At 32.0% G+C, this 27,270-nt stretch overlaps 2 protein-coding genes across 7 annotated transcripts in view; one reads left to right on the top strand and one right to left on the bottom strand.

Annotated features, from left to right (window-relative positions):
- LOC126889258 (transmembrane and coiled-coil domains protein 2) overlaps positions 1-11,485 on the top strand; it is a 165,189-nt gene extending 153,704 nt beyond the window's left edge. For all 6 annotated transcript variants that reach the window (XM_050657365.1, XM_050657363.1, XM_050657364.1 and 3 more), the window contains 4 exons: positions 110-254; positions 1,606-1,782; positions 4,674-4,855; positions 4,912-11,485. In XM_050657365.1, the coding sequence (XP_050513322.1) occupies positions 110-254; positions 1,606-1,782; positions 4,674-4,855; positions 4,912-5,041 (634 nt within the window). In that variant the 3' untranslated portion in view covers positions 5,042-11,485. The remainder of the gene's footprint in view (positions 1-109; positions 255-1,605; positions 1,783-4,673; positions 4,856-4,911) is intronic.
- Positions 11,486-15,112: 3,627 nt separating this feature from the next.
- Positions 15,113-27,270, bottom strand: part of LOC126889257 (translation factor GUF1 homolog, mitochondrial) — a 34,643-nt gene continuing 22,485 nt past the window's right edge. Inside the window, exons 7-9 of the mRNA XM_050657361.1 lie at positions 18,244-18,476; positions 15,323-15,535; positions 15,113-15,258 (exon numbers count right to left, since the gene is read on the bottom strand). Of these exons, the coding sequence (XP_050513318.1) occupies positions 15,133-15,258; positions 15,323-15,535; positions 18,244-18,476 (572 nt within the window). The 3' untranslated portion in view covers positions 15,113-15,132. The remainder of the gene's footprint in view (positions 15,259-15,322; positions 15,536-18,243; positions 18,477-27,270) is intronic.

Below are 27,270 nucleotides of genomic sequence, written 5' to 3'. Positions count from 1 at the left end.
GAAGGTAATGATTTTTCTGAATATTTTAAATTTTGAATTTTTTTGAATATTCTGATTATCCTTACATTTTTTTATCTACGACATATTTTGAGTATTTTTCTGTTTTCAGGTACGCTAGAGAGGGCCATGACAAATATACTGATGTAAATAAGAAAATTAGATTAGTGCAAGAACAATTAGACAATTTTAGAGAAAGTTTTGATATTATTAAGTCGTTACAGCAAGAGATACACGACCTCAACTCCGCCTTACAGGTAAGATAAGTGAAAAAACTTTGCGTTTACTTTATGGTTCTATATTAGTGTAAAAAGTTTATTAATCATCATCATCATTATCTTTGCCTTATCCCTATGCGGCCTCTCTAATTGCATTTCTCCATACAATTCTATCTTGGGTCATATCATTATTAATCCCCTTTACCAACATGTTCTGCCTAATCGTCTCCCCCCACGTCTTATTTGGTCTTCCTCTCTTACTCCTTCCAGGAATCTGCACTTCAGCAATTCTTCGTATTGGGTGATTAACGTCTCGACGTTGAACATGACCAAACCATCTTAACCTATGCTCTCTCATTTTGGCATCAATTGGTGCCTCACCTAGACTTCCCCTAATATACTCATTTCTAATTTTATCCTTCTTTGTCAATCCACTCATCCATCTAAGCATTCTCATTTCCGCCACATGCATTCGTTGTTCCTCTTTCTTCTTCACTGCCCAACATTCAGTTCCGTACATCATAGCCGGTCTTATGGCTGTTTATAGAATTTTCCCTTCAGCTTCATTAGAATTTTTCTGTCACACAACACACCACTCGCTTCTTTCCACTTTATCCATCCAGCCCTAGTTCTACTGCATGCATCTCCATCCATTTCTCCATTACTCTGTAATACCGATCCCAGGTACTTAAACTATGGCTTTTTACAATCAGTTCACCATCCAAAAATACCATTTTATTTGTAGTAACTCCATCTTTAAATGAACATTCCAAATACTCTGTTTTTGTCCTACTAAGTTTTAAACCCTTTTCCTCCAGAGCTTGCCTTCACTGTTCCAGTTTTTGTTCCAAGTCTCTTTCACTATTTCCTACTAACACGACATCATCAGCATACATTAAGCACCATGGAATGTTACCCTGTAGTTTCGCTGTTATCTGGTCCAAAACTAATGAGAATAAATAGGGACTAGGCACAGAGCCTTGGTGCAATCCTACTTTCACATGAAATTTATCAGTCTCTCCCACACCTGTCCTAACACTAGTCGTTACTCCCTCATGCATATCCCTCACAATCTTTGCATATTCACCAGGGACTCCTTTCTTATTGAGTGCCCACCACAGAATCTCTCGAGGAACTCGTATCATATGCTTTCTCAAAATCATAGAATACCTTATGAGCATTTGTTTCTTTACTCCTGCATTTTTCCATCAACTGCCATCTAAGTATATATCTTCCATTATAGACAATACTACCAAAAGCCTTTCCTTCGTCAATAAAACAACATCGTAATAAAAAAATTATTAGATATGTCGTATCTAATAATTTTTTTGATTTATTTATTTATTAGCCTTGTAAATACCTTTGTAAATAATATTTTTTTTGGCATTAGGAGGAGAGGTTCAAAAGTGAAAGGTTGGAAGAGCAAATCAACGACCTGACGGAGCTCCATCAAAACGAAGTGGAGAACCTGAAGCAGGCGATGGCTGATATGGAGGAGAAAGTGCAATATCAGAGCGAAGAGCGACTCAGAGATATACATGAGATGCTGGAGCATTGCCAAACCAAAGTAAGCATTAATATTCTTTTTTTAAAGATAAATACACCCACCGGCACAAAATTCCGCCATTAACAATTTTTGATTAAGTTTGACAACCTATAACTTTATTATTTGTACTCCGATTTTCAAGATTCTTGCATCAGTTTGTAGGTACATGTATCGATATCGTTTGTTATTATTCCGGTACCGTAAAGTAGGGTGTAGTTGACCGTTTTTCAACTTCAACTAAAGATATTTTCTAGATAGCAAAATAAAATGTATCATCTATTTTTGCATAATATGTGTATAGGTCTTAACTCTAATTTTAGTAAAAAAAACAACGGGTATTTTAAAAAACCAAACTTAGAAAAAATAAATTGCGTCTTTGGTCACCCCGAACGGGGTGAAGTTGACTCTATGGTTTTACTTAATAAAAACGATTTTTAGTTAACTGGGGTGAAGATAAACACACTAAAATGATTTTAAATGTATAATAAACATTTTAACCAACTTTTTATTACATAAAGAAAGTTACTTATTTAAAATTATATGCAGACCCAAAACAAAACACAGCTCGCCTCTTCGGCAAATTTTTGGCGCATTTGATACTTTTTTTTGTTACTTAGAGGAACATCTCTTCGTCAAGAATATCAGGCCATATAAATAAGATTGTAACGAAACTTAAAAATTCATTCAAAATTAGTAACTGGTATTTTTATCTACAGTTAATGATTCTTTGAAATATTACCAACAGTTGCCAATAATATTTCTGGTATAATGATTTTTATAACAAAGTTTAAGTTTTCTTACAAATTAAGTTAATAATTTCGAAGCCACGTTTTTGGTATATACAAGAAAAAAACTCTTAATTTTTACATAAAATATGTTCAATATACATTTACAATGAACAGAATTAGCATAAAATTTACATATTAATAACCAAAAAAATAAGCATGTTGGAATCATTTTCGAACTTTTCGTCAAATTACACCCCATTTTACGGTAACAAAAAACTTTACTTAGATAACAATATACGGGGGCGAATAGAAGCGTTGTATTTTCTCCTAACTTTTAAAAATTCTGTGGAAAAACTGAAGAGCTGATTTTGTTTCATACTCCTTTCATATTATCTCGGAGGTATCCCTAAGATTTTGTTTTTGGATTATCCAAATATCTCTTTTCTTGTAAGAGCTGCGCAAGTTTTTGTAACTAAAACCACTGATTGGCTCATAAACATATCTAAAATAGAGGTTGGATTGATAGAATGGCCCGCATGCAGCCCAGATCTCAATCCTATCGAGCATTTATGGGATGAATTAAAAATAACTATTCGCCATCATCCTATGCCTCCAGAAGATTTGGTAAAGTCATGGCCCTGGTAGAAGAATATCGGACTATTCCCCAGGGAAGGATAACACATCTTATTTATTCGATGCCAGATTGCGAGTAGTCGTTGCCACGAGAGGTGGACAGACCCGCTATTGATTTCTTTTGTTAATTTTGTTTTGTGTTGTTAATTTTAGTGTGTTTGATATTTTTAATTAAATAAACCTTCAAAGCAGTGTTTTTATTTACAGCTTTTATAAGAAAAGAGATATTTGGATAATTCAAAAAACAAAATCTTAGAGATGCCTCCGAAATAATATGAAAGGAGTATGAAACAAAATCAGCCCTTCAATTTTTCCACATATTTTTTTAAAGTTACGAGAAAATACAACGCTTCCACTCACCCCCTTATAATGCCATCTAAAAAAATTTTTGTTAACGGAATAATACCGAACGAAAACAATAAGGTGGAGTGGGGTAATATTGTAAACGGGGCAAGTTCGTATTAGCTCTAAATCTATCATAAGATACATTTAATTGTACAAATTAATAAGTAGAAATCTGTACTAGATTAGTATGAACTGATTGACATAGATGTCTCTCACTCAGAAGTAATTCTGCCACTATTTTGCCATTTATAAAATCTGAGTACATGAGTAGTAGATATCTAACCTAAAGCTGTTGAAGAAAGTGCCGGTAGGTATTTTACAGCAAATTTTGTGTCTTGTGCATTTATTTTTGGTAAGTATTAAGAACATTGCTTAAAGTTTACGTTAAAGAAATAAATCCTTTCGATTATTTGAAATTTACTGGAAAAATCACTACTCTGGTCTTGCACCGCAAATATTAGTGCACGGGGCAAGTTCGGAGCATGTAGCGGGATAAGACCGGACTTATGCTTTTTCCAGTCAATTTTAAAGATTTTTTTGTACTTTTTATGGTTTCTTGCTCAAATATAACCTTTTTTTAGATCCAAAATGGTTAGATATTATATTAGAAAAACGAACCGACGAGCGTAATCAGCAGAAACAATTAAAGGAGCATTAATACAAAATAATGCAAAAAACATTCTTTATATTTAAATGTATAACTTTTAAACTAAGCAACTTATTTTAATCTGGCAAAAAGCATTTCATAAATGACGGATTATTAATTCCGATTTTGTCCCATAACATATGAAGATAAATTTTATTTTTTAAATTGCTGTTTACGAACTTGCCCCATAGTTACTGTTTTTCTAATTTTTTATAAAAGTTCTAATTTCCAATGTAAATTGGTGTTTTTGGCAATGCGAATTATAGTGTATTAATGTTACTTCACGTTGATACCAAGAAAATGTTAAATATTTGAAATATAATTTACAAAAATATTATTAAAGTCAAACTTAACGAAAACCGGTCCGAACTTACCCCACTCCACCTTACATGTACCTACAAACTGATGCAAGAATCTTGAAAATCGGAGTACAAATAAAGTTATAAATTGTCAAACTTAATGAAAAATTTTTAGTGGCGGAATTTTGTGCCGGTGAGTGTAGGTCGCTTTATACATTGGTCCTTCGAGCCGGTTATATATTTTGTTTTGTAATTTTCCAGATCCAAAAGATGGAACATCAAGCCCTCCAGCAACAGCAGTATGTTACCTTGGAAGGTCTCGACAATTCCAACGCCAGAGCGCTCGTCGTCAAACTCATCAATGTTTTGCTCACAGTACTTCAAGTGGTTTTATTGTTAGTCGCCACGGGAGCGGGCATTATCATGCCCTTTCTTCGTACAAGGTCAGTGCCTCGATATCGAGATATGAAGATTGATATTAACGATTTTTTTCTTTTAGGTTAAGGATTCTTTCGACGGTTGTACTAGTAATAGGAATAGCTTTTGTATTGCGGCAGTGGCCGGAGGTGAGGGACATCGGATCGCACATGATGCGTCGCCTCAAAGATACCCTAGATCCGGCCCCGTAGTTGTAGCCACCGCCTGGCGCCGTTTCGACGCTGCTAAATGCCGAGCCGTTCATTGTTTTTTTAGGAAAATCAACAAAAAAATTATAATTCGTCGAGCTAAGACGGTGTTGCGACGTCCAGTCCAGTTCCTCACTCAGGGGCGTCCGATAATTACGTGAGAGGGCGCGGTCTGGACGACCCCGCTTAATTCCGTTCAAAAATAAGACGAATCTTTAATAAACACAAAAAGAGATAGTGTTTGTAACTTAATCTATTTGTAGTGGAGGTGGGTTCCGTATTTATCTCACCAAGAAAGATGTGGGGAGCGAAAAAGTAAGAATAGCGTCTCACGTAATTATTCGACGGCCTTTTAGCAAATTATTTTACCTGAAAAAATGAGTATTTTATCGGGTGGTAGATTGTTGTGCATATTCGGAGATTGTGTGACAGAAGAATAAAACCGGGGTGTGACGAAAACTACAAATAATGAGAGAATCAAGCTAAATCACTTGTTTTACCCTACTTTACCCTTTTAACCTACTTTAAAATAATAAAGACAATAAATTCACTTTTTACAACGTTCACCATTCCTAAAATCATGTGTTTGAAGCCAACATATCTCTTTTTATGGACTAAAACTAAAAATAATGAGGGCATCGAGCAAAATCAGTTTGGAGCATATAAATCTACTTTAAACACAGAATTCACCATTCCTAAATTCATCTATTTGAAGCCAACATACTTCTTTTTATAGATGAGAACTAAAAATAATCAAGCATCAAGTAAAATCACTTATTTGGAGACATGTAAGCTTGCCTTAAATATTTAAACACATGAAATTCACCATTTATAATGTTCACCATTCGTGAACTAATTAATTGAAGCTAAAATCCTTTTTTTATTTACGAGAATTCAAAAATAATCATAAAAACAATCAAAATCTTTTCTGGGACGTATAAACCTATTTATATACACCGGTATTTAGGCGTCAACGCCCTTCCGGTAGGGATCTGTGGGGGAGTGTCACCGAGCCGCAAGCCCTTATCCCTTGCCGTACTGCTCCCTCATAGGTCGATCAGACGCCCGCATATTCCAGTCTAAGCATCAGTTTTTATTAGAATTTTATACTGACGTGTTAGCCTTTTTTGTTTTTCTGTTGACCTGGCTGGGGCTTGAACTCGCATTCATCACGGCGAAGTGAAGTGCGGTCAGCCGCTAGTCTCACTGAGCTGTCCGATCGACTATATAAACCGGTAAACCTATTTTAAAATGCTAAATACATTAAATTCACCCTTTATAAAGTTCACCATTCGTAAATTAATCTATTTGAATCCAAAATACTTCTTTTCATGGACGAAAATTACAAATAATGAGAAAATTAAGCAAAATCACTTGTTTGAGGACTTAAAAATTTACTTTAAAACATAAAATACGCGAAATTCACCATTTATAATGTTCACCATTCTTAAATTCATCTATTTGAGGCCAAAATACTTCTTTTTTATGAAAGAAAACTAAAAATAATCGTAAAATCAATAAAAATCAATTGTTTTTGGACATACAATAAACCTACTTTGAAACTTTAAAGATATGAAGTTCACCACTTACAACGTTCACCATTTCCGAATTCATATATTTGGAGTCAAAATACTTCTTTTTATGGCCAAAAACTACAAAATAATTGTAAAATCAAGCAGGAATGATAGTTTAGGATCTATTAACTTATTGTAAATTATACGATGTTTATTGATAAACATTGTAAAGTTCATCGAAAAAACATAATTTTTCTTCAGATTTAGTGAAAAACTATTGAGGTAATGAGAAAATCAAGCAAAATAATTTTTTAAGAACAAATAAATCTACGATTGACTAGAAAATTTCTAAAAAAAAGTTAACCAATTATAAAGTTCCTAATTCACCACAAAAAAAAACTTTTTTATATAGTCTAAAATTAAGTGTACCTGGTGTATTACACGTCTGTGAACTTTATAGTCGGTGAACACTTTTTAATGCGTTTACTGTTGGTAATAAAGAGCATAAAGATGTAGATATTCAAACGTGTTCGAATTTGCACATCAATCAGTTACTTTTTTAGTGTTCCGGGTTTTGGGATGACAATATTTGACTTATTTATATATCAACGTCATTCTCGAATGTTTTCTTATTTTTTTGATCCTCTACAGCGAAACAAAAATTACAAGAAATTGATTTAATAATAAAATCAACAAAAAACAACAGTTTGAAGGCGTTTTATGTCTTAATTGTCCAACGCAGTGTGAAGCTTATCACTGAAATAAGTAACTTTTACACATTACTCATCCGTTTCGAAGGACCAACTGTGTTTTTTATTATTCTGAGGTCCAGTAATATACAGGGTAAATAAGTATGAAAAACTTTAAGGGATAATTCTACATGAAAAATAATGGCAGTTTGCTCTATAAACGTATGTCCGCAAATGCTTTGTTTCCGAGATACAGGGTGTTGAAATTTTTATTTCAAACTGCCAATTTTTTTATTGCTCTAAGACCGGTAGAGATATGAAAATTACATTTGGTGGGTTTCAAGAGGTAGTTATTGCGCATTTTTTGGCAAACAAATAACAATTTTATATTCATCATTGGCGCGCCTACGGGTGTAATGGTCTGAATTTTTTTAAAGAAAAAAAAATGGTACGCCACTGAGATATTTCAAATTAAAAATTATTTACTAAAAAGATTTTAACTAGGTGCAAAGCTACAACAAATGTTCAAAATTACCTCCTTTAAAGGTGACAGAATAATTTTATATTCACCATTGGCGCCCGTACAGGTAATGGTCTCAATTTTTTAAAGAAAAAAATAGTACGCCACTGAGAAACGTCAAATTAAAAATCATTTTTGTATTCCTCGTTCAATTTACGACAAAAAATCATTCTTGTCTTTTTTTCATATGCGGCGCCGTTTTTATACAAAAAAATAAAACATCTTAACGCTTTCAAATTATTCGAGGTAGATTCCATAATATGCATAGAAACTTATTTCAAATACTTTGTAAACGTTAAGATATTTTATTTTTTTGCATAAAAACGGCGCCTCATATGAAAAAAGGCAAGAAAGATTTTTGTCGTAAATTGAACGAGGAATTCAAAAATGATTTTTAATTTGACATATCTCAGTGGCGTACTATTTTTTTCTTTAAAAAATTCGGGCCATTACCCTTACGCGCGCCAATGGTGATTATAAAATTACTCTGTCACCTTTAAAGTAGGTAATTTTGAACATTTGTTGTAGCCTTGCACATAGTTAAAATCTTTTTAAAAATATTTTCTGTTATTGTTCTAGTTTGGCATTATTATATTGGAGAGTTCTTGATGATGTATTACGAAATGAAAAATACGCGCGAAGATGTTTTATTTTTTTGCATAAAAACGGTGCACCATATGAAAAAAAGACAAGAAAGGTTCTTTATCATAAATTAAACGTGGAATACAAAAATAATTTTTAATTTGAAATATCTCAGTGGCGTACCATTTTTTTCTTTAAAAAAAACTCAGACCATTACCCGTCGGCGCGCCAATGAACACCAAATTTAATTTTCACAGCTTAAAAGGTCTTAGAGCAATAAAAAAATTCGCAATTAAAAAAAAATTCAACACCCCGTATCTTGGAAACGAAACATTTGCGGACATACGTTTATAGAGCAAACTGTCATTATTTTTTCATGTAGAATTACCCCTTAAAGTTTTTCATACTTATTTACTAACACCCTGTATAAATATACGTATATAAGACTTCAAAATGTAAATAGCTCATCAAAAACTTGAATAAAACCAAATTTTAGTGCACATTTCTAAGTTTCTTATTCGTAGAGAAGAATCAAACTGTAAATGTACTTTTTACTGTAGACTTTATGCTGTGAGTCCACTTTTTGTCAATTAAAAATAAAAAAGAACTGTGCACTTTTATGACAAAAATACTTTTCTTTCCAATATTATGTTCAGACGATGTATTAATTGTTAAAAAATGTCTATTGGACTATTTTTTGTCGGTCCTACAACATACAATTCGACATTAAATGTTTACTGACTGTCTTTTTACAACATGTAGGTTGATCTACTGATATATGAACTCTACATTTATCAAGAGGGTTAGAACTAATTTCAAATGAAAAACACAAAAAAATAGTTAAAAGAAAACAAGCGATTCACAATTATTTTCATCAAAGCTATCCGAGCAAAAAATTACCTATGTCTTGTTTTAATCTGAATTTGTATCATTGCATTTTGATTAACATTTTAAAACCAAAATTAGCCAAAAGAACTTTAATCAAAAATCGAAAAAAATAAAATTATAAGTAGGTAACAATAATAAATACAATCAAAGAAGATGCTGAATATGTCCACCACCAACATCTCTACGTAACGTAACTCTTCTTCTTATCGAGTCTATAACATTGTTTAGGATCTACGGAGTATTATATAGTTCTTCAATATGATTCTCTCATTCTTTGTCTAAGATCTTTCAAATCCGCTAGAGAAGTTCTAAAAATCGAATTTTTTAAATGTGGCCACACAAAAAAATGCAGGGGAATGTAATGGGCATATTTAAACTTATTGTCGAAAAAGACCATAAAATTCAAATTTTGCAGCCCCTCTCAAAATTCAAATTTTGTATGAATTGGAGCCCCGTCTTGCTGAAAAGATCCTTATATTAGTAAATCATCCATCAATTGATTTATAGATGGAGTTAAAATTTTTTGACGATATCTGTCAGCATTTAGAAAAAATCCCTTCGAAAAATATAGGTCCTACAATATGTCGCTTGCTAATAGCAGCCCAAACTCCAAGTTTTTGTGGATATAAGGGATTATATCTCAATCAAATAATGCGGGTTATCTGCACTCCACATCCTCATATTCTGACCCTAAAAAGGCTAATACATCATCATTATTATTGAAATTGTTCAGAAACAAATTACAGAACGCTAGCTTTTGGGGATAGAAGTTTGGGGTGGTTTCATTAAAGGTTTGTAAACGATACGGATGAAAACGTAAATCTTGCTTAAAATGCGCTGGCAAGTTCCACATAAAAGATCTACTTGATGTAAATGCTGAATTGAAGCGCTTATTGTATAAAGGGTATAAGTCCGCAATACTTAGTTTTGAGAAAAAAGAAAAAAACTGTTTATGTTTAGAAACTTGATGATCTATCAAATTTTGTTCTACAGATGAAATGTAGAAGGAGACTAGTAGAGTGACATGTGGTACAGCAAACTTGGCTTTGAAAACGATTAAGGTCAAAAAGTCGTTTTTAAAGGCTGGGACTTGATTCCTTTATACAATCGACGAATAAAAGACGAAATAGTGCTGCTTCTCTACAGTTAAATTATTAATTTATTCATAAGGTTTATTATTACAAACAAGACCTAAAATACGTCGTAAGACTAACTAACGTAAGCTAACCGAAGTAATAAAATAAACGACAAAGTGCCACAAACGATGGTGGTGCCACAAGAATTATTGTATAAAGGTAATCAGTCCCGGACTAGTACCCTTTATACGCTCAACAAGAATTTTATCGTGCGATATTTCGCGTACGGTGAGACATACAAATTTCCTTTATAGACTCATCGATCCGTCGACGTTGGTTTAACAAAACGTATATCTCACTTTAATTTCGTACGAAAGTGGACTTATTCCCTTTATACAATAAGCGATTCAGTTGATGTACGTGGTTGATCGACAATAACTGTTCTGACCAGTTCGATGTTTTATTCAGTTCGCTCTTTAGGCCTGCCTGCCCCTGGCTTGTGAGTTACGCTTCCCGTTTCTCTATAAACATCTACAATGCGACGAATAGTTCTGCAAAGACTAATGAATAGCAACATTGGGAAATTCTTCAACATAAACTTCAAAAGCATCTCGGTTGGAGTAAACCCATTCTCCGTTAATTCTTTGGCCATTTCTAAAATACATTTCGAGCAAAGATTGCTTTTATTCATTTTTAATAATAATTTTGTTGTTTACTAAAACTTGAAAAGTCAAAATTGACGTACAACTGATAAGTATATCTGAATTAATGATAGACATGCGCTGTATAGCTATATCTGTCCTTCAGAGCCCAGTATGATGACAATAATTTTGGATCAATGGATATCGTTTCGTTTAGTACATCGTAAGAACGTACAGTTAAATATTTTTCGTATATTTTTGTTTCTCTTTGTAGCTGATCGATTTCCTGCTCAAAAACTCGGTACACCGACGATTTTTTAGACTATTTGTTTTTAACTAAACGGCAACTCAAGATTTGTAATATGTGTAGAAGAATTTTTGGTACAGGATTTTTTCATGTTTGTGATTATCGATTTTTTTGTCATATTGGCGAAAACACACCCAGAGATTTTCATATATGGCCAATATATTTCAAATGTCGTTTACTTTTATACCAATATATTTTATTAGATCAATTAAATTGATATTTATTACCTATAGTTGTGTTTTTTTTACTTTTTTTAACAGAAAATGCACTACTGAGAATCCCCAGGTTTCTTAAAAGAAGATGGTCTGTTTTAAAACAGTAAATATTAGCCTAGTGGTTATGCAACCAACAATTCTATAACGAATAAAACAGGAAGTTTTTACTATTTTTTTTCTACAGTCGGAAAAATGAAAGAATACCCATGCGTCATCGATGATATGCATACGAATCAAATCAAAAATTTCTAGTCAAAACAAAGTCTAAACTAAGTTAATACTGAAAATAAACGGATGTGACTACTACCCCACCGTACGATTTTTGGCTACGTAAGAATGTGTCAAAAAATTGTTGTGATGTTATTCTTTTTCTGATAATATATATTTATTGGTGATAAATGTTACTATTACTGCCGTAATTAATTATTTGATATAGATTAATAATACAAAAATAATGAGTAAGCAAATATAGTATTATGAAATTCTGCATGTTAAAGTTGCCAGTGGACGTAAATAATAACAGGAATTTAAAAAAATGTCGTTTATGTCAGCTGCATTAAGCGATTCAAATGAAAGTAAACTTAATGAAAGACTAAGTTTTTCAACCTAATAAAAATATTTGTAAATTAAATATTTTTAAAAGATTTTTAATTGAAAAACTTTATTGGCCCATTTCCTGGTGACAACCTCCAAGGCTTCTACAATATGCAAGCCAAATGGATGCTGCAGTGAAGACTAAAGGGAAGGAATTCTACACTATTCAATTCACAACCCCCGTCAGCAGCGTGGTAAAGTTCCAACGGAAAATGGACCTAGTTACTCTATAGGAGTAATACTAATGTAAAAATAAAAATGTATACCATTTTTATTCATTCAGTTGCGGTGCGAAACCAAAACTGTCTTAATTTTTACTCAGATCAGAGAGTGCAGCCAGCACTCTTATCGACGATTTCACCTCTTGTTAGAGGTTCATCAGAGACTGCATAGGCTGCATTTCTCTGGCCCAGGTAAAAATCTTCGACATATCCATCTCCCACCGCAACTGACGAGATGGTAGTAGGTGCCTAGCGGCATCTGCTAAATAAAAGACTAAGTTTTTCAACCTAATAAAAATATTTGTAAATTAAATATTTTTAAAAGATTTTTAATTGAAAAACTTTATTGGCCCATTTCCTGGTGACAACCTCCAAGGCTTCTACAATATGCAAGCCAAATGGATGCTGCAGTGAAGACTAAAGGGAAGGAATTCTACACTATGCAATTCACAACCCCCGTCTGATGCAGAGAAATGCAGTCTCTGATGAACCTCTAACAAGAGGTGAAATCGTCGATAAGAGTGCTGGCTGCACTCTCTGATCTGAGTAAAAATTAAGACAGTTTTGGTTTCGCACCGCAACTGAATGAATAAAAATGGTATACATTTTTATTTTTAAACTTAATGAATTCAGATCATTAGGTATTCAGATCATTTTCCAGACATTATCTGCAAATAAATGTACAAAAAAAATGTATAAAAGAAAGGAATAACACCAGCTTTCAGAACTAACAACAACTTAAGCAAATATATTAAGAGCAATAAAAGCCGAAAGAGAAAGCAACTACAGAGTGGTGTGTACAAACTAACTTGTGGTGATTGTCCGAAAACTTACATCGGTCAAACTGGCAGAATCTTTGACAAACGGATAGCAGAACACAAAAGGGCTTTCAACAATAGAAAAACAGACACTTCTACATACGCACTTCACCTTCTAGATTATAATCATTCTTTCAATGAAGAGTTTTAAATTCTGCATATTCAAAATAAAAGCCTTAAGCTATCTTTTTTAGAATCTATGGAAATTAATAAATTGAAAAATACAGATATAATTCTGAATGACCAACTCGAGACAAACAGCTCCCCACTCCTCAACCTCTTCAGTTAAAGACTTAAAAAAAGCAAACACATTGTAAACTATATCACTTGAGAAAGGCACTCTGCCGAAACAGCTGTAGTCACTTAGTTGTAATAAATTTTGTGAAAGTATAGAAAACAAACGTTTTCAGTGTTTTATTGTTAAATAAATGTACATTCGTAAAAATATACTAATCTGTAATTTCATACACTATGATTGAAAAGTCAGAGTAATATGTACACGTTTGGCGAACTCATAGACAGAAGTTAACCATGTTGACAGATGATTACTTACAAATTTTATTGACGTATTTTAATTAAATAAATACTTACCAAACCAAAAATACAATATAATATCAAAATATCTCTTAAAAGAACTGAATTTATTCAAGTAAATACGACTGATTATTAAAATTTATAAACTATACCGAACCTAACCCAGTTTCACTGTCAAAGTGACAGAAATCAAATCAGTCAGATTATAGTTGACCAGCACGATTACTCGAATAGTAGTTTATACAATCATTATCTCTACTGATGTTGAATGTTTTTCTAAGAATGACATTAGAAGTACAGAAATAGTCAAGTGTGAGTTTAAATTTTCTACTAAATTAATGTAGGTAACTACGTTGAACAATTGTATCGCCGTCTCACTCTGTCAATTATAAATATGTACCTGCGTATGTCTTGGATAACGTTTTTGCTTAGTAGACAACACTTAATAATATATCTCTCTCGTTTGTTATTTATAGAAAAAGGTAGCAAATCCAAAATATGTGCTTGATATGATCGTTCATGGGTATTCTTTCATTTTTCCGACTGTAATTTTTCTGTAAGGCACATTGTCTCAGTATTGTATGTATATTTTCAGTTTTGTATTTCTGGATAAGTTTTTATCCTTCATTAGCCTATATATCCAATATTTTTTGTTGCCTGCTAGTATTCGCTCCGTTACTTCTTCACTTCTCTTAGAAGTGACCTTTAAATTGATGGTCCGGCTGTTTTTCGATTCAGAGGAGTGCACGCTAACGAACGCTGCTGATGACGCCTGCAATGGTAGAAACAGCCTGTCCAGCGGGTGTGCATCCCTCTGAATCGAAAACAAGCAAAACCATCATTTATTATTTGTCTATCTTTACTCAGATTTGTGTACTGAAAGTTCCTCTTCTGTCCTTTTTTCCTAGACGAATGAAAACGGAATGTGATCGTTTCCTTTATTCGTCGTTTGCGGTCTTATTAATTGAAAAAGTCGCAGATTAAGGATGTACCAGAAAGAACTTTCAACACGAATAGTCTCAGATTTAAATAACTATTTACCATTTTTGGTGGATTCTGCATCTGAGGCTCTTCAATTTGTTAGAAAGCTTTTAATTAATTAACAGAAAATGAATATAAACTCCATTATTCATCTTTTTTTAATAAAGAAATGATTCTGTCACAGTATGCCCGAGCTGACTATTATGTATTTACTGTCTGGGAATAATACCTGTTAGCTTCAGTACCGTCTGTTGTACTATTGTTTTGGTATTTGTTAACTGAGATATGTTTCTAAATTCATTCACCAAGTTTCATGCTTCATAAGAAAAAAATAATAGATTACTATATTGCTTTAAAACACAGTGTTTAACTTTCATAAAACACCAACCTACATGTTCACCTACTAGTTATACAATAATCCATTTCAATTCACAGCTTTTTGTGTTAATATTTGAGGTTTCAAAGGTTTTCAGGGACTACTAAAAGTAAAACAATTAAAATTTTAAAAATATATTTATTTCCGTAAGACATCAATAAATGTTTCTCTAGGAAGGGAAATATTGGCAACCATTCTCATTTTCTTCTTACCTGCTGCTTGATTGGCTAACAGTTTCATCCTTCTGGTAATATCGCCACCATACTGAAAAGAATAACAAAATATTGTTTAAATCAAAAATAAATGAATACAAAATTAAAAGTCTTACAAGTTTAGCAGTGACATCTTTTCTATATGGCTTAATGTTCTCCCTGGCCATCACTTTACCATTTACGCTAGCTTGGATTGCTATATGTATTAACTGTCTAGGAATAATGTCTTTTAATTTCAGTACCATCTGTCGTCCTATGGTTTTGGCCTTTGTTACATGAACTATGTTACTTAATTCATCCACCAGAGTTCCATTTAACAGTATGGCTAACTGAAAACAATTATTTCCAACTGATAAAGTTGTTCCGGCGGTTCTTTGCACAAGCATGAAATTATTCACGAAATATTTTTTAAACTAAACTTACGCGCATAGAGATCGGCCCATTTAAAAATTTGGTCATTTTTGATGACTCGTATTTCCTAAACCTGTTGGCCGGTTTAAGTGATTTCTTGAACATGTTATAGCCCGATTCTTTAACAATACCACTGTAATAATATTGTTGCTAAACAGATAAATTTTCATTGTATACCAATCAAACTGTATTTTTTCCTCAAAGTTCGCATCAACCTGTGGAATATTCTAGCATATATAAAATACTGAAATTAAAACTTAACTATAGCCCCTGGTTTTCTTAACATTCTGTTTTTTTTTATTCATTCGTTTATGTTGGATAATAAAAAAGTTACGTACTTTAACAATATGACCGATCATATTACCCGTATGTACGCCAATGGTGAATATTAAATTCTTAATTATTTTCATATCTCAACTGGTTTTAAAGCATAAATAAATCGTCAGTGTGTAAGAACAAATTCAACATCCCGTATCTCGGAAACGAAACATTTGCGGACATACGTTTATAAAGCCAACTGTCATTATTTTTTCATGCAGAATTACCCCTTAAAGTTTGTCGCATTTATTTAGAAACACCGTGTATTGATGAAGAACATGTCTAGTTGTTAAAGTACCTAACTTTTTTATTATCCAACATAAACGAATGAATCAAAAAACAATATTAAGAAAACATGAGGCTATAGTTGGGTTTTAATTTCAGTATTTTATAAATGCTACAATATTCCACAGGGTGATGCGAACTTTGAGAAAAAAACACAGTTTGATTGGTACACACGGGATACAATGAAAATTTACCTGTTTAGCAACAATATTATTACAGTGGTATTGTTAAAGAATCGGGCTATAACATGTTCAAAAAATCACTTAAATGGGCCAACAGGTTTAGAAAATATGGGACATCAAAAATGACTAAATTTTTAAGTGGGCCGATTTCTATGCACGTAAGTTTAGGTCTCTTCTTTACTCACACAAACTAGTATCACAAAATTGAGCCTTTTGTCCATAGAAACCATAATAAGTTAAACAAGGATAAATAATATGGCATGTTTTTGATACATTATTTACTAAGAATTTTGACGTTTATCATTTTCAGTGACACTAGCGCATTTGTTGTGTTTACAGATGGTTCTTCATATTATTTAAACTTTTAGAATGCTTTTAGTCTTTGTACATTTCATTGTAATTTTTATTTTCAAACATAATTATTAGAACGACTAACGGTTGCTCTCTTATTTGATTACTTCCGGTAATTATTTATTTTTAAGCAAATCAGACAAGTAATATTTTCTAACCTACAAGTTGTCATTATACTACATAAGTCTGGCTATAGTTCTGTCGAACGGAAACTTATTTGTTTATTTTCGAGATTACTTTTTGATTTTTTTATTACCATTTTATATTTATCTTTATATTAGTAATAGTTAGCATGATGTTCAAGCTGTTAAATGTTGAGTCCATCAATCTCCTCAATAGTAAAAAAAGATTAAACACTTCATTAGAAAGCTTTATAAAATAAATCCACCGGAGTAATAGCCATTTCCTAATAATTACATTGAAAGTACATGTCGATGTACCGGGTGTCCCAATAAGAATGGCTCTCGGCCATATCTCAGGAACCGTTTATAGTACAGCTTTGAGAAAAAAATATTTATAACAAAAGTTGCCTCGGGAAAAGCCTGGAAATTATTTTCATAATTGTAAGTCCACCGCTAGAGGGCGTAATTGAATGTCAAAAATTAAAGAATCAAAATTTTACAAAATTTACCCAATGAAAGGGCACTGGAAATCCAATCATCGTATTCTTCATAAAATTCTGCGCATATTTCACAAGTTTAAGTCTACCTTTGCAAATAAGAGGTGGTGGTGAGTGGGAACCTTCTAATGAAAAAATGGCTGTAAGTCCGATTCTGCTAAATCGAATATTGCATACTTGGTCTTGTTGAAAACAGCTCTTTTTGGTCAACGTAAGTGTCTCATTTTCGAAATAGCATAATAAGTAATATGCAAGCTAGGAGGCGTTATTTAATAATTTTCAGAAATCTAGTTTTCCTTGGAAAATATTAAATACAAGTATGCATTTTTAATCCTGTATTACAAAATTAGACCAACTTAGCAACATAATACCGAAAACCGCATGTCGATACCTTTTTTCTATCTCGAGATATCTTAAGAAACGTGTAAATTTTAAACAACTGTTAATGTCACCGGTCTTATTTGCAAAGTTAGACTTAAACTTGTGAAATCAAATATGCGCAGAATTTTATGAAGAATACGATGATTGGATTTCCAGTGCCCTTTCATTAAGTAAATTTTGTAAAATTTTGATTTTTTAATTTTTGACATTTAATTACGCCCTCTAGCGGTGCACTTACAATCATGAAAATAATTTCTAGGCTTTTCCCGAGGCGACTTTTGTTATACATATTTTTTTCTCAAAACTGTACTATAAACGGTTCCTGAGATATGGCCGAGAGCCATTCTTATTGGGACACCCGGTACGTTTCATTTAATGTTTTGATTTAAAATGTTTGCAAATAAATCATTACGTTTGTGCAAAAATCCAACGGGATAACTGTAATTTAGAATGGTCCAAATTCACAACAAAAAAAATATTGCTCAACTACCTTAACTAAATTGCTACTTTGGTATCCATTATCCTCATAGTCGAAGCTGGCATATCCTGAAGAAATTGTCTTCAAAGTATCATGGAAGTCTAAGACAACCTCACAAAGTGGTAGTTCATATTGTAATATAACTCTTTCATTGTCTATATTATTTGCAGATCTCTGGATCCCCCTACGTTCCATACACAGTGATATGACGGGTCCCAAGTACTTGTCCGGGGTTATTATTGTTCCTAAATTCAATTTATTATCATTAGACAAAAACATTTTTATTCCATAGTAAATATTTTTATTTAAGCACTTATGTGGCAGAATAAAAAGAAACAAATTGTAATATCACCTAAAACTAAGGAAATAGGTAGATAATAGAAGAGATAGATTCCAACATCTAAGAATTAATCCAACATCTAAGAAAAATCTGTAGTTTTATCAGTATTGTTATATTTAATGTTTTTAATGCAAAACACAAAAGAAGAGAAAAATATAACAATATGTAACCTCCAATTACATTAAAAACTGATAGACTAAGAGCCGCTATAGGTGAAATTTCTTAATCATTTTAGGCACGACGGGACCCTATAACTTATATAATAGAACCTAAAAGAAAACGTTTGAACACTGTGCCGTCACTTTTCAGTGCCACATGCGTCTACAGTGGCGCATCAAAATTTCAACTAATGGACGGGATACATAAATTAAAAAATACCCTCCCTCATTACCAGAATTTAATTTTTTTAATTTTTTAAAGTTCTATGTGATTAAGACATAGGATTCATCTTAATTTTAACCCACCACCCCCTTCTCCCTGGCCCCACCACCAAAAACTTTATTTTTCGATTTTATTTTTTTTTTGGTGGGATGCAGTCAATTTTAAAATTTCAAAAAATTCACACGCATAGCTAAGGCTTTTATAAAACAAGTGTATTTTTTATAGACCTCTAGGTTGAGTGTACATAACCTCAAAAAAAATTTAAAATTTTTTTTTTGGAAAAAAGTATATAACTTTTTTTTGGGGATAGTTGTAGATCTAATTTTTCCTTATTCTTGTGTATTTTATCAAACACTATATTTCTAATTTTTTTCAGATTTTTCTGTAACGCTCATCACCTTCAAAAATTCAAAAAACTGTTTTGTAAGGGGGTTTTGGGGGGTTTGAACGTATTTTTCTGATTATTAAATATTCTAAAGGACTCAGTTACTTCAAGTTACATATAACCTATAAAAACAAAATTGATTTGATATATTATGAAGTCTATAAAATAGGGAAAATCCCCCAAACCCCCCAAAAAACAGTTTTTCAGATTTTTGAAAGTGGGGAGCCTTATGGAAAAATCTGAAAAAAATTAAAAATATAGTGTTTGATAAAACACGCAAGATTAAGAAAAATTAGACCTGCAGCTATTCCTCAAAGAAAGTTATACGCTTTTTTGCAAAAAAAATTTCTTTTAATTTTTTGAGGTTATGTACACTCTACCTATGAGTCTATAAAAAATAGACATGTTTTATAAAATCCTCAGTTATGCGTGTGAATTTTTTGAAATTTTAAAATTGATTGCACCCCACCAAAAAAATTAAAAACTAAAAATGAAGTTTTTGATGGTGGGGGCAGGGGGAAGGGGGTGGTGGGTTAAAATTACGCTGAATCCTATGTGTTAATCACATAGAACTTAAAAAAATAAAAAAATTGAAATCTGTTAGTAAGGGAGGGTAACTTTTAATTTATTTATCCCGTCCATAAGTGGAAAGTTTGATGCGCCACTGTCGACGCATGTGCCACTGAAAAGTGACGGCACAGTGTTCAAACGTTTTCTTTTAGGTTCTACTGTTTTAGTTATAGGGTCCCATCGTGCCTAAAATGATTAATAAATTTCACCTATAGCGGCTCTTAGTCTCCCAGGCAACCAAGTGACGTCAACAACGTCGAGGAAACGTCAGTATTTGGTGGAATATATACACGTGGTTGAACATTACGTCATATCGACGTCTTTTGTAGGTGATTTTACATACATAAGATTAATGACGTTAAAATACGTTTAAAAGACGTTTTCATTTCAGCGAGCCTAAGTCTGACGTCAAGAAATTGGGAGGAGCTTGGAGCTTAAAAGTTACAAAACTAAGGTTATGTTCGTATCGTCGTTGTCGTTTGTCGTTTGTTTGTCCTAGTATTTTGCCTATTTTGGATTCATTTGGATTTTGTTGGCTGTTTTGTGTGTATTTTTTAAAACTTTTGTTTGTCATTTGTAAATTTTATAAATTTACCACAATGCAAAGTGATTATTTAAGGAAATTATCATTGGAAACTTGGCAGACGTTTTAGAAAGGTAGGCGAAACAATTTTTATTTACTATTCATTTTTCCCTGATATTTATCAATAATGATGAATTTTGCAAGCAATAACATTATTTCTTTTATTGTTTTAGATATTCATTGAAGCTGAAAATAATTGGAGATTTAGATCCATATACAATTCAGTCATCAGAATTGGATTTTACAGTGCATTCCATCAACTACTGTTATAATGCTATTATAGATAGACTGGTAGAGTCTCACAGTTACTACTTTAAGCAGCAGATGAAAGCATACAAAAGCCTTCAGGCACATAAAGCCTTCACAACTGGATTTGTTTTGAAACATTTGATGATTTGTTATTATTGTTGGAAAGGTAAGTCTTTATTTTATTTATTCACCATTAAGAAATATATGGATAACAGTATTAGTGTCTTTCGAATAAATGGGTTTTAAAATATTAGATTTATTTACGTTTATATATCTGTATGAAACCAGACATATTGTCGTCCTAATTTGTAAACTGTGTAACTCCATATTTCTCTGAAAATGAGTTATTACTGCCATTTATTTGAAAAATCCCTACTCGTTTAAAAAAGGATGCACATGCATATTTTTACCAGAAGAATAAATAGTGACATCTTCGTATACACCAATCTCCCTTGCAGCAAATGTAGTACGAAAAATATGTAACTCTCCAGTTTGTCATACCACATGATTGACCTCACTGTTTAGAAAGTGATATTTTCAAGAAAGGGTTGGTGGTAAATAATATTAATACACTCATTAAACAATATAGGTACAAATGTTAGTACCTATCTATAAAATATTTCATTTTAGCATTCTATCTTTTAAAATGGGAGATACGTAGTATTCGCATTAGTCATATTTAGAGAAATCATTTTTTGTGCCTCTGTAAAATTTGGATAAATGGAGTTACACAGTTTACAGATTAGGTCGAGGACATGTAATTACTATGATAGAAAAGAGAATAATAAACAGTCATGATTGTTTGTTCTAAAATTATATTATATGAATGTCTGATTTTAAAATATTCTCAATCATTGTAAAGAACGCAAATACTCTAATGAAAATAAATTTTTGTAGTTGAAGCATTCCCACAAAGATAAAATATTTTTTTTAGGTGAAGAATTCCCAAAAAGCTAATGCTAAACCACTAGATGCTTGGGTGATAGCCAGTTCCAATGACATAGCAAATGCACATTGTATGTGTATGGCCGGTAATAGTGAAGTTTGCAGCCATATTGCAGCAATATTATTTGCAGCTGAGTATGCCCACAGCAAGACAGAATAAGAAGAACCCAATGCATGTACATATGTTACAGCTATGTACATTCTCTGGTGAAAAACTAATGAGTTTTCAAGCTGTTTGGTCAGAGTGCTTGTTGCGTTCTCTAAACGAACTGAAATATAAGACGGCTTTGGCTTCATGTTGCAGCGATATGAAAATGGTTAGTCATTTTTAATTATAATGTACTTCTTCATCATGAGTATTTATGTATAGGGCTTTTCATTCACAGTCATTTGTTTCAAGCTTCTGTCATGTGTCACATAATATTAATATTATATCTACGTCATACGTTATTGCTATATACCAATGATACACACCAAAGACATATGGCGTATATATATATTAATATTATGTGACACATGACAGATGCTCGAAACAAATGACAGTGGATAAAAAGCCCTATTAGTCTTTTAAGTGTGTATTATCAGATATCACATATAAATGGTTTTTATCATTTTAATTTGGTCATTACAGTCCCTTAATCAAAAAATATATTTTTCAGGTGTCTGTGGATCTTCTTGTATGCAAAAATTTGTAATAATTATTTGAAATCATTTTGAGGATTATAAGAGTATGGAAATATATGTGAGAACACAGACTATTATAGTTTTGTCCTATTTTTTATGATTTAATCGTCTTCTTTAAAATTTATAAATATAAAGCAGATAGTTTTCATTGAAATTCAATATATTGGGTCTTATTTGTATGTATTCATTTTTGACTAAAGGTACGATTCCGATAACGACTGCAGACAGCAACTGCAAACATCAGTTGCAGTTCTCGGCGTTATGGACGTTACTACTTTGCACTATTTATCTGTATGAGACTGATTCCGACATCTGACTGCAACTGCTGTCCGACAGAACGTCAGTTGCTAATAATTATGCAAATTATTAGTGCAAAATAATGACGTCTGTCATGGTGACAACTGTAACTGACATCTGCAGTCGTTGTCGGAATCGTAGCTTTAAAGTGTGTGGTATAATTATAATAATTATATATATATATTATATAACTTAAATGGTTTAAGCTTAAGTTTGTTATTACATTGTGACTTAAATGTTTAATTTGTTAATAAATGATTTATTAGTTTATATGTTGTTTTACTTTTGACACAGTAAATACTTATAATATAAAAAGTGAAAATTCTATGTATGTTATATATGTTGCATTGAGGATATTGTAATTCTATGCATTTTAACAAGCCTTCCATTTGGTTTTACTTAAATGGAAAAATTGCAATACTAACAATGCCCATACGAATAATTGAATGGGCCTGCCGAATAACGTTGTAAGCGCCACATGGTTTGTTTTTGAGAAGTCAAAGAAAAAGTTTTAATATTGTGATGATGGTGAGTTTATACATTTTAAGGGTTAGTAATACAGTTTTTAAATACAAAATACAAACTGTATTACTCACCTTTAAAATGTATAAACTCACCATTATCACAATATAAAACTTTTTCTGTGACTTCTCAAAAACAAACCATGTGGTAGACCCATTCAATTATTGTGTATTTCTAAAACCATAAAATGAAAATTAAATCTAAAAACGACGCAAAATCGACGTAAAAACTACGTTTTTCATATCACGTATTTAAAACGTGATAAAAATGACGTGACTTATGGTGGGACATATTCACGTGATCTTCGACGTCGAAAAAACGTGATAAACTGACGTCGTTTGGTGATAATGATGACGTTTTTTCAACGTTTTATAAACGTTATTTGGTTGCCTGGGCTATGAGGTACTAACCAATGATCAGATGTATAGGGCTTTTCATCGATTGTCATTTGTTTCGAGCTTCTGTCACGTGTCACATAATATTAATATATCTACGCCATACGTCTTTGGTTTGTATCATTGTTATATACCAATAACGTATGACATAGATATATTAATATTACGTGACACATGACAGAAGCTCGAAACAAATGACTGTGAATGAAAAGCCCTATTATCCGATATTGGGACCGTGCAAGTTCGGCAAAGCAACCCCTATTTCTACGCTCTATACTAAAATTCGCACTTTTAATTATATTGGCCAATTATATTAGTCCTGGTTACTGGATAATTGTCAAGGCCATAGTCCAAAAAAATAATAAGAAGAAAAAATAAGATTCAGGTTATGTTATTAAAACGTCAACAATTGTATGTAGTAAATAAAATCAGTTATTAAAATGCAGTACTGCAAGCAAAATAAAATTAATTAAATTTACCTTTATATAATAATTGCATATCATATCAATATTGTGGAGCAATATATAATTTTTCTGCTTCATTGACAGAAGGTATGAAATATACGTCAATTTGACAATTTCAATTGACAATATGAATTATTTACGATAGTTGCAATATTTCTCCGCGACTCGCGCAGGGTCGTTTCTCGTTTCCCCTTCCAAGTACTTGCACACGTCGAATAACAAAATCAGAAATCAACGAGACCCTGAAGGAAATAAAAAATAATTGAACCCCAGGAGAAGATGGAATAGTGTCACGAAATTTTCAATATCAATACAGTGGGGTGTTACACAAGGAGGCCCAATGTGTCACCTAAACCCTAATCTAAACACAGTCTAATATGGCACTGGAACATGCTTTTAAGAATTTGGATTAGCTGACAAAAGGAATAAAAAAAGAAAGAAAATATCTAAACAACTTAAGTTTCGCCAATGATATAGTCATAATAGCTAGGAATATGATCTATTGATGGCAAGAGAGATAGTACAGGAACTCATGGCTACCGATGAAGGTTTAAAAAATATACACATCTCGAAATCAAATATAATGGCAAAGGGTACCCCCCGTTAAGATGGGCAAAATGCCCTCATTCTCAGAATTCAATCTTTTTAATTTTTTTACGTTCTGTGCAATTAAAAAATGAGATAACGCGGATTTTTAGCTCGCCACCCCCGTTACGCCTCCCCCCACAGCCTAAAACGTAGATTTTTAGATTTAATTTTTTTTAGTTGGGTTGCAATTGATTTAAAATTTTTAAAAAATTCACACGTGTAACTGAGGCTTTTACAAAACACGTCCATTTTTTATGGACCCTTAGGTCGAGTGTACATAACCTCAAATTTTTTTTTAACTTTTTTAAAACCTATAACTTTTTGGAGGGGGCTGCAGGTCCAATTTTTTTGCATTTTGTGTATTTTATCAAAAGCTATCTCTGATTTTTTCAGATTTTTCCGTCAGGTGCGCCATCTTGAAAAATCCGGAAAACTGTTTTTTATGGGGTTTTTTTATAGACTGCAACATAGATCAACTCAAGGTTTTGTTAATAGATTATGTATAATAATTTGAAATAAATGAGTATTTTAGGATTATCAAAAATTGGGCAAAATACCTTTAAACCCCCCAAAAACCATGTTTTTTTAAGTTATGTAAGGGTTTTTGCGGGCTTAATGATATTTTTTGAGGTCGATACAGCCTGAATATATTTTTTATTTTTTTACGTTCTATATGATTTTAAAAAATTAGGACTCACCGCAATTTTAGCCCATTTCCCCTATTGCCCCTCCCCCACAGCCAAAAATGTCAATTTTTCGATTTTATTTTTTTTTAAGTTGGTTTGCAATTAGATTAAAAATGTTTTTCTGAAGCTATTTCTTTGTGGCATTTTTGTAATTAACTATTCTAAATGGGAAATAAGCCACAATTTAACTAAAAAATGATTTTATTTTCCATCTGTAATGCGATAGAGAAAATTCGATAATCTGTGACGCACTGAAAAAATGGTTTGGGACGATCTATATAAATAAGTCAGATTAAATTAAATTATTAGAAGATTTTTTTACCAAGCAACCTTTTTGTTTAATTTATTAATATTTTGTATTTTGACAACGACGTCTGTGGTGGACGTCGAAAGGTTAATAAAATCATTTTTTAGTTAAATTGTGGCTTATGTCGCATTTAGAATAGTTAGTACCTAATTATTAAATTATAAATTACAAAAAATTCACACGCAGAGCTGAGGCTGTTACGTCTATTTTTATGGACCCGAAGGTCGAGTGTACATATTATAACCTCATTTTTTTGTTTTTTAATAGGTACGTATAACTTTTTTTGGCGATGGCTGCTAATTTTTTTTTGTCTTTTGTGTATTTTACAAACCATCTACGTTTGGCTCGCTGTATGCTTGTTCCGTTAGGTAAATTATTCCGATTATTTTTTTCACCTGTCAAATTCTGACGTTTTTGCTTTTTCAGCCAATCACCACGCGTCGTTCTAGCCAATCATTGAGTGTAATACTGATAAAACAGCCTCTTCCTTGATAAAACAGTCTCTTCCCTGATAAAACTTAAGGTACCCTAAATTTCACATAATACGTTACGAACGACATTGGAAAATCTCATATTAGTTATAAAAATTGTGTTTTTAATAATTGTTCGTTTTCGATTTAAACAGTTTTTTATGTATTAACAATATAATAAATAAATTGGTTCATTTTTAAATCATAAAATAATTTATCTATAACCTACTTAAGACATTGATCCTAGTTGTCTTAAAAATATTTCACAGATGCCCGTATTTACTAATAATACATATTGGTTCACAAAATAATCTTTTCAAATACCACTAGTCCTCTAAATTTTGCTTGATAAATTTTTTCGTTTTCATACTTAAACTTCTTTATTTAGGGTAAAATCACTCAAACAAACCGAAATGGATAAAATCACTCATCCTTCGGACTCGTGATTTTATCATTCGGTTTGTTTTCGTAATTTTACCAAATAAAGAAGTTTTCGTGAAAACAAAAAAATTTATCGATAAAATTTAGAGGACTCGTGGTATTACCTTTGATTAATTTTTTTGCACAAACTTATTCAAAAACAGGTCCTTATAACAAATCCACAAGGCGCCAGGCAGTACCGCGATCGGAAAATTGTTTAAACATTTTTTTAAACGAATTCAAAAAATCAATTTTTTCACTTCGGACAAATTTGTTTTAGATTCTCTGGAGCAAAAAAGGTATCTTGTGATTGTTCTATAAAATTGACTGTTGTCGAGTTACATGCAATTTCAAATTTGAAAAACGCGAAAATGGCTATATTCAACGCTTAATAACTCAATTAAAAATTATTATTATGAAAGTCATAAAGTGACCAACTCAAAGTTTAAAGCCCCCCTGCAATAGCCTAAAGAAATTTTTGTCATTATTTTATTGCGAACTATTATTTTTAATAATTAAAAATGAGCGCTAAGCATGTATTGAAGCGGCCGTTCGCGAGAGAGAGATGTACAATATTTATTGGACGTTTTAAAAAAATATCGATTGGAAGTCAAAAATACGTTTTAAAAAAATAAAAAAGGAATTTTGAGGTTATATGTATTGTACACTCGACCTACACGGGTCTATAAAAAATAGATATGTTTTGTAGACCTCTCATAAAAATTTTAAATTAATTGCAACTTTAAACAAAAA

The sequence above is a fragment of the Diabrotica virgifera genome, chromosome 8 (genome assembly GCF_917563875.1).
Source record: "Diabrotica virgifera virgifera chromosome 8, PGI_DIABVI_V3a".
NCBI lineage: Eukaryota > Metazoa > Arthropoda > Insecta > Coleoptera > Chrysomelidae > Diabrotica > Diabrotica virgifera.
Note: the sequence above shows the minus strand (reverse complement) of the source record. Positions and strands in the feature narration are given on the sequence as shown.